The 17,007-nt window shown below is 36.7% G+C and overlaps 1 protein-coding gene across 50 annotated transcripts in view; it reads right to left on the minus strand.

Moving 5' to 3' along the window:
• camk2b1 (calcium/calmodulin-dependent protein kinase (CaM kinase) II beta 1) overlaps positions 1-16,351 on the minus strand; it is a 99,803-nt gene extending 83,452 nt beyond the window's left edge. For 49 of the 50 annotated variants that reach the window (XM_009301341.5, XM_009301328.5, XM_009301339.5 and 46 more), the window contains exons 1-2: positions 16,091-16,350; positions 9,196-9,290 (exon numbers count right to left, since the gene is read on the minus strand). In XM_009301341.5, coding sequence (XP_009299616.1) covers positions 9,196-9,290; positions 16,091-16,152 — 157 coding nt within the window. In that variant the 5' untranslated portion in view covers positions 16,153-16,350. Of the gene's footprint in view, positions 1-9,195; positions 9,291-16,090 lie in introns of all 50 variants that reach the window. The other variant, NM_001271393.1, reaches the window with a different exon arrangement.
• Positions 16,352-17,007: the final 656 nt, after the last annotated feature.

A 17,007-nucleotide genomic window follows, 5' to 3' on the forward strand; every position in this document is an offset into this window, starting at 1 on the left:
TAAATCACACTCCGAACAAGATATACAGAGAATTTCTTTTAAATGTTTGCTATTATCTGTCATCAAATTTATTTCCTTACATTTCCATCCATAGGGCTATTCACAATGATTGATTAATATACTTTCCAATGCTTACATTTTTCAAAAGCAAGGAATATTAGTCCAACCAAAAACACATTTATTTTGGTTTTTAGTTAAAACAGACAAATAGCCAAATATATAAGCAGAAATATGTCTATGCTGTGCCACTATATTATACATGACACTGTACACTAAACACTTTACTGCCCAGATTGCTAGTTTCACTCTCTATCCAGCCATAGTCGATGTGTGGTCTGAAGCTGCTTTCACACAATACATGGAAAGCGATGCTCTAAGAAACCCATTTATTTAAATGGCTTTTAATGCTATGCCAGCAAAGACAGCCAAACACATCAGTGACTACAATTACATGGACATCAGTAATCAAATATATTACCTCAATCTGAATAAGACAATAATATTATTAAGGTGTTTACATAAGTTGCTTCTTGAATGTTCCTTTCATGATCCCGTTTTTCATGTTATAGCAGATAATGTTGTTGTGTCATCACGCTATGCACATTTCCTACAGTTTCATGTTATTTTGGGCGTTTCATTTTTAATTTTTTGACTTAAACTGCAGTTTCACTTTCAGAACATTTCATGCATGCCCCCCATGACCAAGATATTGGATGAGAGTATGAACTGCTGGAAGAGTGTTTTTTAATGGCATTTGATACTCATACTGTATGGGGGGAGCTCAGCATTTCACATTTTCAGCAGGTTTCTGTGGTCCTTCACTGACTCAGTATGTGCAGAGAATAGTGTCAAACAGCCATGTGTGCATGAAGAATCTTGTCGCAAAATGCGGTGAAAATCCTACACGACTGTAAGAGTTTAACTGGTAGACTCTTAATCAGAGCATTGTCTTATGCCCTGCTCACACTGTGAGATTTCAGCTACGATTTTGTCATCTGAGACAAATTTAGCAAATCCTACAAGATTTTCAAAGTCCTAAACTAAAATTTGTGATCTTTGATCGTTGGTTTGACATGTTCACAGATAGCTGCTTAATGTCTGTTGTGATCAGATTTTTTCTCAGATGAAGTTCTGGCAGTATCAGATGATTTCAGACACTTTCCTGCAGAAAGACAACAGCTTTGACGAGCTTCAATCTAATAACCAATAGGAGCTCCGAATTTGATGATGCAATCTATGCGACAACTAAAATCACCGTGGGGAAATATCAGAACAGTTTTTTTCTTCCTGGTTTTATTACTGAGGCACGCTGTGTACAAAATTGCTGCTACAGATTGTTTACATTTACTGTGAGGAATCATTTCAGAACGAGGCATATTGAAACTGCCACAGGAAGATGACGTCAAACTCCAGGAGCATTTTTTTGTGTGTGTGTGTGTGTGTGTTTTTCCCCATCTTCATTGTCGTTCAGTCTGACTTTATGACAGCTGAAATCTTACAGTGTGAAATGGGAACCATGATTGTGCAGTTTAACGTGCTTCAATCGATCTGGACAAAACAAATAACCACAGTGTGAGCCGGCCTTTAATTGCATTAAAATCGAATTATTGGTGTCCAAGTAAATATACTCAATGATTAGCTTGTGTATACACTGTGGTCAAAGTTCAAAATGACTCAGTCTGGGGATTTTCTGCTCACCTACAAGTAAACTTTAAAAAGACCACGTTCACCGGAAAAGCAAAGCCACTCAAATAACGCACTGACAGGATCTTTCTACGTAGTATGCTTATTCTTGCTAATTGAAATAGCACTACTATGCTGTCATGGCAACGCTTGTAAAATTAAACATTTCTACTCATTCATGGTGTATAAAATTTTACTGTCACAAAATGTGGCTATTTTATCAGCTTGTGTCTTTAAAAGTAAGTATAAATTAAGTCACTAAGTTAAACTTTAAAAGCTTTACAGAATAGGGTGGCAGGATACTGGAATTCAGTTCCAATCATTACTGAAGTTTTGAAAACGTCCATTTCTTGCTGACATTTGAGCACTACTGAGCATGTTCTTAAACAGCGCTGATTTGCCGTTGTGTGAAATGACTGTCATTGGCCGTGAAGTGCATCAGTTCACCGAACTCACTGCTGTTTACTGAGCGTAACCATAGATACAGGGACACTGGAGCATTTTAAAGCTGCGATTCATCAGTGGGTCACGTGTATGTCAGCTTATAGACAAACCAACTGATCGACGTGACTTTGAAACACTCCAGTGTCCCTGTATCTGTAATTACACTGAGTAAACAGCGGTGAGTTCGGTGAACTGATGAACTTCATGGCCAATGACAGTCATGAGAACACAAAGGCAAATCAGCACTTCATTTCTGTTGAGCACCTGAACACAACAGCAAATCAGCGCCGTTTAAAAAAGTGCTCAGTAGCGCTCAAACTTCAGTATCAATTGGTACCGAATTCCAGTATCGTGACAACTCTATCACAGAATTATGTCATGTAATAAATTAATTTATAGAAAACAATTTCTTTAACTTGTCGGATAAGCAGATCTACTAATTTTACCTTACTAACCCTTTTCCTGATGCTTTCCATTTTTTATCTGCTGTTTAACTAACTTAATTTTGCTTGAAAATGTAGGCTTGTGCTATTTTAAGATAACTGACATTTGATTTGATCCTTTGTTATGTAATGCAAAGACATTCATACATTTTTAAGCGTACCTCAAGTGTCCAAGTGCTTTTTTGGAGAGGGCACTGTATAATGTATAACCTCCAGCAAGTTAAAAGCAACATAGCATGTCGAGCAAACCCAAACAGAAATTGTCATCTGACCTCTGTGAACCAACAATCATTCCAACTGACACCTAAGGTCACACAGAGAGTAGTTTCAGTTGAAGGCCCAATTAGCCCCATTTACAACTCCTTTCTTCTTCATTTAAACACAATTTACCTTTATCTATTGTTCAATATTTTATAGACCCTATTCTTAGCCTTGCCATATTTTAAGATTTAATGGCTTGGCACTGCCTTGTCTTACTCGTACTAACCCCATCACAGAGATCTGCCTCCTGATTGGCTCTCGGCAGTGTCTGGAATCCCGCCCCCTTTGTCTGTGGCTGATGTGAGCTGACCTTAAGCTCAGCTGCTGGTCATTCTCGGAGTTACAGACATACCCATGAAGCTGTCCCAACACTACAGTACCAACACTGAACACTGTCAACCCAGTGAAGCAGCTCAAGCTAATGAGCTCCCACAGAAAAACACTTTCTACAGTGGTCTTCCAATATCACAATTAAACAAAATCTTCAATTCTGAAACTACAAACTGAACTGGCCTTAAAGTTCTATCAAATCGAATATTCACCGTAATATACTTTATAAAAAAAGCATAGAATTTTTTTCCACTCAGAAATGGAGTAAAATATAACAAGAAATAAAAAAATAAGCCTACTCAATTAGAAATGACATTATGAAGTAGAAAGAAATACAACTTTTTGTGAAACACGTTCTAATCATTCATTTAACGGTAAATGATTTATTGGTTTATGTTTAGCAGTTGTTGTTTTTTTTTTTTTACTTTACAATGTTTAATCAAAATGTCCAGTGAAGTGTCAGACTTCTCTCTAGTAATGTGCAATACAGTACTCTGGACTACTCCAATTATTCAGCCTGCTGAAACCCAGCCCATTATTACACTCCACTGCAATCTCACATTCTGTAGATTTGCCTGCAACAACTGATAGATTGACCTGAAGTCACTGCCCTATTTTTGTCCTTTGACATTTTTTTTCTACTCAAATGCACATTGCAAATCAGAAAAACAACAATTTTTTGTATGCTGGTTATTATATTTTTAACGATCACATAAGAACCATTCATGCATTTCAAAACATACACATACGAATTCCTTAAAATAGAAGATTGAAAGATCAAAAGGTACTACAAAAGTACTACAACTTATAGTGCAACATGTAATTAAAAGTAAGAAAAGAAGACAAACCTATAGTAAGTCCTATCCTACCTATAGCTAAACTACGGCATTTCCACAGAGCAGGAAAGTTCGGGACAGTACAGAACCATACTGTACCGTACAGTAGGGCTGCGCAATTAATCGAAAATCTGGTTTTGATTTCGATTTTGGCTTCTAATGATTATGAAAAATCATTAATCGAGATAAACGATTATTCCATTATATACTGCCCCCTTTCCAGTTGTACACATGTTGCTCTGCAAAGCTCAGTTCCACGTGAAAACGACTAAAAGCATGTACTGTAATGTAACTTTTGCAGCACGAGATGCGAATCACTCATATTTTTAAAAGCACGAAAGAGCACATGCTGTGTGTGTGTGTGTGTGTGTGTGTGTGTGTGTGTGTGTGTGTGTGTGTGCCGCGCTTAGCCTCGGACAGGCTCGGAGATGAGCAGAGCCCACACATCTAACACCATCTTAATGTGAGCACTTTAATGGTCAAATACATGCACTTTTTTGTCAGAGCGCGGTGTTTAGTGATTATTCATATTAACCCTCATTTGTTTAATGAGCAAAAGTTAAGAATCAAAAGACATGTGAAAGAGAAGCCATATATCAGAGCCGCACTATTCTTAAAGCGACAGCGCACAATAATCCTGCTGCTGACTGTTTTTGATATTAATCAAACAACAAAAGGAGAAAATCCCTCACTGCTCTTGACCAAAGGACTTTTGTAGCTAATTTTTTCTTACAGTGAAGATGCTTAAAGCACAGTTTAAACACAACAGATTTAATAACTCATTTCTAGTAACAGATTTTTTTTTATCTTTGCTATGATGACTATGATGTGTTGAATTTTTCACGAGTGTTTTGTTTTTTTTCCGAATGCTAGCTTAATGCACAAGTAGCTCAAACTCGCTCGTTCAGTTGCAGGAACCTTTACAGCAAACAACTAAGCAAAAGGTAAACAAATCAAAGTTTCCATCTAGAGCTCCTTCATGGGACTCGACACCTGTAAACAAAATCGCTTTATCGGGCTTGTGGCATTCAGCACCAGCCACACTTGTCACTTTGTACTAAGCCAACCAATCACAGAGCTTGCAGAGACGCTATGCGTCGTTGCAATGTGTAGGTAAATTTTTTGAGAGGTGCACATCAGCGTCGACGTCAGCCACGAGAGAGCTATATGACTGCGCCAGAATACAAGTGTGCGCTTGACACAGAAATATAAATCAGCCTTAAAGACGTAAAGAACATAAACCGCATTGGTTGATAGGGCTAACTTTTGTTACGTTTTTTTTTTTTTTATATGGACTGTTGATTGTACCGATTGAGTGGCTTTTGACAAAGGAAAACTAAGACCTGTTTAAAATTATTAAAGAAATAAAACACCGTATTTCAGTGAATTTAAGACTTTAAGGCCTAAAATTGAGGTTTTTTTTTTATTTAAGACATTTTAAGACCCTGTGGATACCCTGAGATATAGTTATAGGAACTAATGAAATCATACAGTTTCTTGGATGCAAAAGCACTTAAGGTAGTAACTATTAGGGGTAAATAATGTTCTTGAATATGCAAAGATCCTGCCCCGATAACAAGCTGTTGTACCGGTTTATTTAATTTTTGCACTCAGTTATGCATTTAGGTAGAGTGATGGTTCAAAGATAAGGACTAACAAAAAAACATTGATAACATGATGCATTGCTAATAGCTTTAACTACAAACCACATCTGATGAACTTGTTTGTGTGTTTTGCCACGGTCATGACCATCTCTCTTGGTCAGATGAGAGTCCCGTGCTCCAGGCATGTAAGCATGCTCAATCTGTCCCTCTCGTCTTTACACTCACACACTCACACAGCTGCCGAGTGCCAAAGGTTCCTTCACTGTCAGCCCTCTCTTTACATGTCTTTCTCTCCAAGTCATTCATGATGTTTCATATTCTCTCTCTCTCCCACTCATTCTCTTTCTGTATATCTAGGTCACATTCCCTCTCTCCTGCCCACCCTCGTCTAACCCCTTGACAGATCATATTGTTTCCCTCTCCTAAGAGTAAATCTCAGCCTAAAGACAGTCACTCCTAATCTACAGGACCCACCGCAGTGCTGTATTTTGTCAAATAAATGATAAATTAAATGCTGTAAATATTTATTTTCCTATACTTGCTTGTCATGAAAAAATGCTGCAATACTTCTTTAGAATTTAAGAAAAGGACTAGGACGACACTCCTGAAACCCATCACGAACACGTCAAGATTAAAAATAATATTAGGGCTGGGCGATTTGGCCTTAAATCAAAATCTAGGTTAATTGAACACTTTAACTTGATTACGATTAAATAATTATTTTATTTATTTTATTGTTTTGCCCTCGCAGTTCACTGACAAGTTTTGTACAGTAAATTTGATATATGATATCGTGATGTATATTATCAGGGGCAAAATATCATGATAATATTGTATCGTATTAATGTACCTGAATATCTGACTGCTTGTTTAACCTTTATCTTTATTTATTCTGGCACCTTCTTTGATTTACTCCTCTACTAGATTATTCCAATTAAACTTAATGATTTCATTTTAAATAGAGCTATTCAAGTAATCGAAACTGTATTAAAATCGCAATATAAATCGCAGCAAAATATCACAATGTCAGATTTTTCCAATACCATGCAGCCCTACTACACTCCCAGCATTAATATGATTTCATCCGACCATCCAATCAGACAGCAATGCTTCTATTTGCACAAGCTGAATTAAAAGGGTTGTTGGGCCTATTTTAAAATGCTTTTCAGCGCCTGTGGAATTAAATCCATGTCAAGTGCTTGTTCTCCACATTACACATTCTTACCACAATGACCGCACAGCCAATGGGGGACATGAAGAGGACGACACTCTGGCAAAGCAACTGCTGGCTTCAAGTTTCAGGAGGGAGGACGGAAGGGCGTAAAAAGATTTACACTCTTCGACAGCGAGATGGCATTAAAAAATTGAAATCTCTTTCCATCATTTCATTAGTGTAGTTTCTGCCTCACTGCCATGGTGTCTGAAACTGCCTTTGGGAATAACAGTAACCATGGAAGCAGTTTTAAATATAGTTATCAGCATGTTGTAGAACTTTGAATGGTCCTAACATTGTATTTGTGAGTGTTTTGTGCAATTTTTTGGGTGTTCTGCACAAATCTTAGTTAAGTTTTTTTTTTTTGGTACCATGATATCCTCTGAAACACCCTGAAGTGTTATCTTAATGCAAAATGCAACAGCTGATGAAAACAGTAATAATTAATTTCCACATTACTGGGGTAATATGAAGGCGACGCAGTGGCGTAGTAGGTAGTGCTGTCGCATCACAGCAAGAAGGTCGCTGGGTCGAGCCTCGGTTGGTGTTTCTGTGTGGAGTTTGCATGTTTTCCTTGCGTTCGCATGGGTTTCCTCTGGGTGCTCTTGTTTCCCTCACAGTCCAAAGACATGCGGTAGAGGTGAATTGGGTAGGCTAAATTGTCCGTAGTGTATGAGTGTGTGTGTGTGTGTGTGTGTGTGTTTGTGAATGTTTCCCAGGAATGGGTTGCGGCTGGAAGGGCATCCGCTGCATAAAAACGTGCTGGATAAGATGGCGATTCATTCTGCTGTGGCGACCCCGGATTAATAAAGGGACTAAGCCGACAAGAAAATGAATGAATGAATGAATGAATGAATGAATGAATGGGGTAATATGAGTTTAGGGATGCTCCAATCAATGAGGCACAGGTCATTATTGTCCAATAATCACATTCAAACACTACAGAGAGCTTACAGACACTACACTGAGCCAAAGTCACAAAACAATTGGAACTTGACAACTGAAAACATGTGAGGACCAGAGTCAGAAATGCAGGCATCTTAAAGTGAATATGCAACCAAAATGAAAAGAAACACCACACACATTGAAGAGTCCATTAACTATTATAATTGTGATGATTGACGTCAATAGAAAATTGATTCAAAGAACCTTGAGTCAAATTTTGAAAGCAAAAATATTTAATACTTGTTTCTATTGAAGCAAATATGCAAACAAAATAAACAAATGCCGGTGAAATTCAAAAGTCAATTAACTATTATTATTATTATTTTTTTTTTTTTACAGTTGAAGTTAACAGAAAATTCAATTTGGAAATTAAGCGTATTTAATCAGTCACAAGGCTTAAAAACATATGCAAATGTAAATTTCAATACAAAGTTTACAAACTCATTGCATATCCTGCGATGTGAACATTGCGAATGATCACTTTGCGATATCGATGCTTAAACGATATATTGTGCAGCCCTATCAGTATGCATGTTCTGCTTGACAGATACAATCATACATAATAATTAGATTTAATAACATTTTTATATTAGCTTAAAATCTGATTGCCTTCAAATTCAGAGTAAATAAAGCCATGAAATGAAATTATTTCCAAGTCTAACAAAAGCTGCTTTCAAAGTACCAAGCTGTACAAAAATAACAAAAAAATATACAAAAACAAATAAATGTTTTTTAGTTTTAGGATCCTGCCAGATCGTGTCAGCCAAGATTTGTTTTTATTCCTGCAGAAAAAGTCCAATGTATTTTCTTATGATATTATCAGAAACAATTTATTCACAATAATGTTTCATATTCGTTTTGTCATACTGTTAATCAAAATCAACCAATGAAACAAAACCACTGGTACGATTTCTCTTTTTTTAATAATCCATTTAATTTAGAAGTATGTTAAATTATTAACTATTGCCACTTCTGTTATACTGCAACAGTAAATTTCCAGAACATAAACATTTAAACTAGGGCTGGTTGATATAGCAAAAATGCAATCTTGATAATTATTTTCTATATTGAAAGATAACGACATACATTTCAATATAAATTCTTAATGCTTCCAGATTTAAAAGATTATCCCAACAATCACTGAAAACACAAAATTTACACTGACACTGAAGGCCGAAAATTTAGTACATCTTTAATAACAACACACTTTTAGATTCCCCTTGTTGCACATGCACCTGCTCTGTGATTGGCTTTTAGATCAGTATTGAGGAAAAAAATCATTGTATTGACATCAATTTTATCGCGATTAGATATACTATCGTTTATCAGCCCGGCCATAATTTAAACAACACTATATAATGATATAAAACAAAAAGGAAGAACTGAATCCATTTAAATTGTTCCATTAACATAAATTAGTTTAGAAATTGACTCACCTCTTGCGGACAGTTTTTTGGTGTTGATGATTTTGGCGGCATATTCTTGTCCTGTGCTCAACTTTACACATCGTCGCACCACTGAAAAGGCTCCCCTGAGGAAAAAAAGACAAATTAATTGAGACTTTAGGAATAAGGTCTTGACAGGACAATAACAACATAGCTATAGCTGCGCAACGTGTTGACAGTGAAGTTTCTGCTGCATGGAAATTAAAAGGCGCACATCAGAGAAGCCTGCCTCAAACCCTGGCAGCATGTTTGGTGTTTGTTTTTATGCTTCAGGAGGGAATAGACAGAAGCTAAGAGAGTAGGATAATGGCTACCAATGTTAAACACAGTGAATAATTTATTAAATAGCAAACGTCCATACATCCCGCTGTCAAGATTATTTTGCAGTAGTGGCGATGTCACTAAAATGAAATATCAGCTTTATCAGCTTCTATGGCTATGTCATGGCAAAAAAAGATCAAGTTTACCACATTTTATAAATAATACTTTTCTATAGTTGGTTTTGTTTTATATAAGTGAACAGCCAAAAAAAAAAATAATAAAACCTTCCAGCAAAAAATATATCTTGACCTAAAACATCTTTGCAAATCCTAAAAGGAAAAAAATGAAAATTATGTTATTAACTACTCTAATTTGTTCATCTTTGTTCATCTTCAGAACACAAATCAAGATATTTTAGATGAAATCTGAGAGGCCGTTAACATATTGCATCTTTTGCATTCGCAAGTTTGTTATTTCCAATGAAGGGAGGTGCACTGGCACGCAAGCGTTGCATCACGCTCACGTATTTTAGCCAGACCTAGTTGAAAAAAATCTCAACTTTTGAGAATGCCCTAAGCGCACCGTGAGTCACCTGACAAGTATATGGAATACACATTTCAGTAGACTAATTATCTTAGAAAAACACAGAACACCCAAGCAGTGCTTTTATAAATTTTTCCAGAACTAAAACTTTAGAGCTGCAGCAATGTTTTGTCAACTTGTCACCCTCTTAAAAAATGGTTGATGGTCACCTAGCAACAAGCGACAAAGGAACGCGAGCGAAAAATGCACTGAAAATAGAGAAGGAAGTGACACGCTTACATTTTCCACTTGCTTTTAGATGCAATATGTGAACATCAAGACTCCTTCAAAGTAGGGCTGCAACTAATGGTTATTTTGATAACGGATTATTTTTTCTTTTAATTGAATAATTGGATTAAAAAATGACCTTTCACTTATCATAATTTATTACTATATAAAACCATACATTTCTGCTGCAATAGCCTAATGGTTAAGTGCACCAACATTTAGCACAATGCTGCTCACAGTGACCCGAGTTCGATTCCCGGCTTGAGGTCCTTTAATGACCCTTTCACTTTCTCTGCTCCCAATTCTTTCCTGTCTGTATCCTCAACTGTCCTTTCTAATTAAAGGTGAAAACCCCCTAAAAATAATTTAAATAAAAAAATACGTAAATCAGGGGATGACGTAAATCAAGAGGCTGAAATATAAAATATACTGTATATAGATTATATAATTTCCTCCACCCAGAGCAAATGCATGACTGTCGTCTGTGTGTGACAGTTTAGTAAGTAAGCACACTTTCATTCTGTCCAAACAGAATTGCGCAACCGAACTATGCGGAATGCCCACTAAAAAACAGGAAAGCAAGCAGGAGGATGGAATCTGCCGCTTCAGAAGCATTAATAGCCGAATTAATACCAAAGAAAAACAGCACTTTGGTAATATGGGAATATTTTGCTTTCAAATTGTCACCAAACAAAAACAGGTCATTTGTAATAGCTGTCGCAGAATTGTTGCCCAAGCACGAGGAAATACAACAAGCACCTAAATAAAGCACCACAGGTGGCTATGTGAGGAGCGTCTTGCTAAAAAGTCGACTAAAAGTATTTCCAGTGATGCTCAATATAGTAGCTAGCAACAGCAAAGTACAATTTCAGAGTTGTTTGCAGCGGTTACAACGTATGAAAAAACGTCACAAAGGCACCAAGAGATAACTAACACAATAACTCAGTACCGTTTACTCTCAAGAAAAATTTGTGTTTAATTTCTGAATATATTTATAAACAAATTTGAATAAAATATGGAGTATGTTTTCAGTTTCTTTTTAACTAACACTGCATTTTCGCAGTAAAAAGCTACAATGCAGAATATTGAGCTGAAGCTTAAGTCCAAAATTAAAATCAATTCAAATCCAAAATCCAAATCAAATTGAAAAAAAAAAAAAAAAAAAAAATCACAATATCTTTAAAAAAAATAAATAAGTAAATAATTAAAATTCGCAATTAGATATTTTCTCCAAATCGCACAGCCCTACTCTTTAGGCATGCGAGCAGCCCAATTAATTGATAACAGTATTAGTTGAAACCAAATTTTATTATATTTAATTAGTTATTGCAGCCCTACTTCAAAGTACAAAACATTATGAAAAAAAAACATCCTCAAAACAGGGCATAACCAAGAGTTCAATTTGAATATTATGAAGTTACAAGAATACTTTTCTGCAGACATAAAACAAAAATTTCAACAGTTTCTTCTCCTCAGTGTCAGTATATTGTGCATATCACAAGTGTGGTGACGTATACTGCAGGTCCCGGATAATACATCAGCAGGTTACAGGTTAGCATGACAGTGCACTCTTGATTGCACACACTATTCTGACACTGAAGAGAAAAAAACTGTTCAAAGTATTTTTTTGCTTTTAGCTTAATAATATTCAGATTGAACCACTAAAGGCATCTGGTCTGTTTTGTGGATATTTTTTTAGTATTCATGATTTGAAAATATCACTAAGCCATAATGCAATTTTGTTGTCATTTCTTTTATTCATGCAGCCCTAAACATCAGGCTACTATGAAGTTGTCCAAAAAGTGAATTGTGTATAATTTATCCTCTGTTAATCAACTGGAAAGCGTCATTGACCCCTAATCATTTTACTTTCTTACATTCCTAGTCTTACTGTAATCAATGCATCTTGATATGGAACGAAAATGTCATCAGTCTTCATAAACAAATTGGTGCCAACTATGTCAGGGGTCATTTCTAGGCAGTATTTAACAAGCCACGGTTAACATTAAAGTGCTCTTCAATAAAGCCTGTTTTTGTCAGGCCAGTTAAAGTCCTTAGTGTCCATTAAAGTGATTTATATGCTCTGGACGCATGCGTGTGTGTGCATGTGTGTTTGTCTCCAACTCCTCCTCTACAACTAATTCTCCTTGCATTGCTAGGATGACTGGAGCTACTGGATAAAAGAGAGAGACAGATAAACACACAGCTCGCATGCGTTTCTGTGCTACAGAGGTCATGTGCAACCACATCTGCATGTTTCTGCTGGTTTGAGCAGCGGTTTTGCTTAACCTAAGGCCTGAGGGGTGAGGAGACCCTTGTCAAATGCTCCTGCTCCGCTGCCCTTTAAGATGCATGAAAGCATCACTACGTCTCGTGTTTACTCCTCTTTTTGCCTGTCAAGTCACTAACAATTGTTTGTTTCAAGCAGCTCGTTTTAAAAAAAAAACTAATTTAAAAGAACAACTCTATTCGCCCAAGATGTATAGAGATTCAACAAATTATATCCTGACAATAGATATGTACACATTGACACCACATCCAACTTCAGATCAGCTGACTGGTCTGCCATCTTGGAACGGAATGCCACAACATCTTAGAATGCCACAACTCACAGTAAAAGTCAATGAGTTTTCCAAGACGTTAAAGCATTGCAAAACCTCTAGTTAGTTATTAAAAAATTATAAATAAATAAAAAAAAGCCTAGATATAATTTCCATAAGCAATGGGATAACATTTCACAGGTGAAAATGTGTTAGTTTAGGTGTTTTTTTTTTTCAATTATTTAATGTAAAATGCATTCTTACAATCAAAAAGTAAAGTTTTCTGTGCAGATGCATGTTGAAGGCCATGAGGATTTTGATTATGTCACAAGCACTTCGGAAGATTTTTTTCCCTAGAGTTAAATCAAGATGTCAGAATAGACATTTGTTTGGGGGGGACTGGAACTCATTGGAATGAATGAATTAATGAAAATGAATTTACGAAAACTAAATCTAAATCTAAAATCTAAATGTTTTTTGCAGCTAAAACCAGTTGTCCACTGTATTTATTGGCATTTTGTTTCAGTAAGAAAATATATTAGAATTTATCTTTAACTACGATGGCCGAAAGAGCTTAACGTGCTGCAATACAAGAAAACATATGCTATTACAATAAACACCAGCAAATTAAGAAAATATATTCATCCATCTGACAGCATACGTGCCCAAATCCTTACAATGTATACACATTAAAAAATGTGCTGCATTTTCCCACAACGCAAACAAATTATTTAAATGTGCTGCATTCTCACAACATAAAGAGAACGCAACACAATAGAAATGTTTCAAGGGGACCCAAAAAAACTTGACGGACACTGCTGTGCTGTGACAGTTGTGCGTCCCAATTCACATCCTTATACTATGTCTTAAAAGTATACTTTTTTGTGAAGGAAAAATGTACACTGTTAAGTGTGTAACAGAAGAGTTTGCAAGCTTTGGGAGTGGGACATACTACTTCCTCGTTAACAGATCGTTATGTTGCTTAGTTATGAGCTTGTCAATCATTCACGCATCTTTCATATTTAATCTCCTTCCTTATTGGAGAAGCAGTAGCAGGATAATCTGCCATTCGCGAGTCTTTCATGCAGAGAAACCTGCTGAGGTCTTTTGCATAATTATGAATTTATATGTTAATGTCCAAACATTTATTTATATGAGTTCAGTATTGTTGTTGCAGTTGAAATATAACTATGAAAACACAACTTTAATAGTTTACAGTGGGCTACATATTAATTAACAGTCATACAAACATCTTTACTGAAGCCTCTCTACTTGACAGTTGGTCTTGTGCGTCGACCATGTTTGTAGTTTCTTTACACATTTCATGAATTCACATCCAACACACAATGTACTGTGGGCAATATCAGCGCTTAAGCCTCCTTTCCACTGCAAACGACAAGCGACAGACTGGAAGTCATTCATTTCCAATGGAGAGTAGTCTGGGAGCTGCGTGAAGTTCCGATCATCTCCGTATGCGGAAAATTCGGATTCGTATTGAGCTGCAGATCCGTTGAAATATTTGAACTCCTGCGACTAGACCATATGCGACCAGCCGACCGGATGTGATGTATTCTAGTGTTGTTCAAGCAGGTCCGTGTGCACGAGATGAGAAATAGGACTTTATTTGGTTATTTTTTTAATCAGAAAAAGTCTATATTAAAAAAAAACATTTCTATTCATAAATGTAAGTAATAAAGTAATGAAAATATATATTTTTATGTTGTCTCCACATTCCCTCCAATATTTTTAGCGGTCCGAGTTTCTAGTATTCATTCATTCAACCACGGAAAATTGCTTTTTCACTCCTTTATTTCGGACACTGTGAGAACAGCTTCTCTCCAATGGTGCACGTCAGAACTAAAAATTCTGTGCGACTGCCACAAGGTGCGTATTCCGACAGTCATGTCCAAATGTCATGTGCAGTGGAAAGGCGGCTTTAGAGTCTGGACGTTTCTACACTTAAGTTTTTACAGGAAATAGTAAACCATCCAGGAACCTTTGGCATACACTTTTCAACATACTACGATTTGAGACATACTAATTCTATTTTTAAATACACTTTAGGATGAATAGTATGCGAATTGGGACGCAAAATATTGCTCAGTAAAAATTTAGGTGATCTTCGAAAGGTGAGTTTTTTGTTTGTTTATTTTAATATCCTGATTCCCATGTCTATAGTATTTATTAGCCTAAATCCATCAAGTTTTAGGGTCTCCTTGAAACATTTCCGTTGTGTTGTGAGAAAATGCAGCACATTTTCGTAAATTGTTTATGTTGTGAGAAAATACAGCGCATTTTATTTTATTTTTTTGTGTTGTGTGAAAATGCAGCGTTTTTTAAATGTGTATGTGTTGTGACGATTTGCAGCACATGTGCTGTCAAACGTATGATCAATTTCCTGCCGTTTTTTGTAATTGCAATTTGCACGCATTCTCTTAAATTGTAGCACGTTACGCTCTCTCAGCCACCGTATTTATCGATCACATATTGGCTTTTAAATCCGTATTGGCCGAATTCTCAGTTCAGTTTGTTGCAGTGCAATCAGTCGTATCATAAAAAGTTATTTTGAAGCCATTCATTTTCGAAGTCACACTAATAATATACAGTTTAAAATCCACTTTATTCAATGTTGACTGAATCAATGCTACTTTGAACGTATTTCCCCTGTGTCTTAACAATACTGACATACAGTCAAGTCGCCAGCGTATTTATAAGGAAATGTGACTATATGCCTGCTATGCTGTGCAAACAAAACTTCAACCGATTCAATTCGAATGTCGATTCACTCAGATTCGCGAACCAGTTCAAACGACTAGTCAAAAGATCCGATTCCAAAGAACGATTCGTTCACCAATAGCCTACATACAGCCTGTAAAGCACAGAAAAAAAAACATCACGGCGTGGATTGTGCAGACATATCAAACACAAGCCAACGCAAATGCACACCATATTCTGCACCAGCACTTTTACTTTAACGTTATATTTGAGCATGGGATATGAGCTCGAGGGGCGTTGCACTGGTCAGTGTTTGTTGCTGTATCTGCGGCAAGTGTGTTGTTTTGAGATCACATTAACGTTAGAGGCTCTGAGTGACGGTCAGCGGATCTTGGCAGGACTCGTGTGTCTTTCTCCTCCCTCTGAGACAGCACGTTTATCGGGGCTCCACCACACTCGTTTGCTGTCAGTTTGCTTTCCCTGCCCAAAATACCGTCATGCAATCTTCATGCAACACAGTTATATTAGACACACACAACCGTTCACCGCGTGATACTCACTTGCCCAGCTCCTCGTACAGCTGATATTCGTCCGTGAAGCGCGTACATGTAGTCGTGGCCATGTCTTCCCGTCTCGGACTCGGACACGCTTTAAGAATAACAAAACGTCCTTGATTCGGCGAGCTGGAGCGTCAGGGATATTCGCCTCGACGTTGAGCTCAAAAAAAAGCCAGATATGTCTTGAAATGACAGGTTAATGGTGAGTAGCGTAGCGTGTATGCTGACGGCGGGCGTCCTCACCCCCGCGCTGTGCTCCAATCGCCTGCCTTCAAAATAGACTGCGAGAGCGCGCTGACAGCTGACTCGCGCTCGCCACCTGATGGCCGAGCGCGGCACCGTCGTGCGTGGGCGCGCTGCTGGATTACTGTTATTGTAACTCCAAATAGGGACAAACCATGAGGGGGGCTATTTGTATTTCGATGAGCTCTTACGTAATCAAGATAGTATCGTGTAAATCAGAAGAAATAGGCGAATTAAGCAGGGGAGATTAACGAAAATAAAATATCCAGCACATGCTCAAAAATATATATTGTAAAAAAAAATTTAGAAAAATTTATTTAGATAGGAAAAATGTATAATTACCTAAATTGCTTATTTAATGATCAGGTAATATTTCTGATAGTTTTGAGTGTTGATAATACCTGACATTATTTATTCCTCAAAAGACACAGTAAGGCTACTTTGTAAAAATAAAATAAAAGGCTGTTATTTTGTAAAACATATAAAGTTTCCAAAAAAAATGTGTCAGTCCAATAAAATATTAGAATTTCAGCTTTGTCGTATTTGTATATTTTGTTTTATTTGCATTACTTGTGTAGAGTAGTAAATGTGTATTAAACTGAAGTGAATACATTTACTTTAACTTGAACACTAGTATTGCTCTACATTCTCCTGCCTGTCTGTATTGCTGGAATGTT

This window comes from Danio rerio, chromosome 5 (genome assembly GCF_049306965.1).
Source record: "Danio rerio strain Tuebingen ecotype United States chromosome 5, GRCz12tu, whole genome shotgun sequence".
Classification (NCBI taxonomy): Eukaryota; Metazoa; Chordata; class Actinopteri; order Cypriniformes; family Danionidae; genus Danio; species Danio rerio.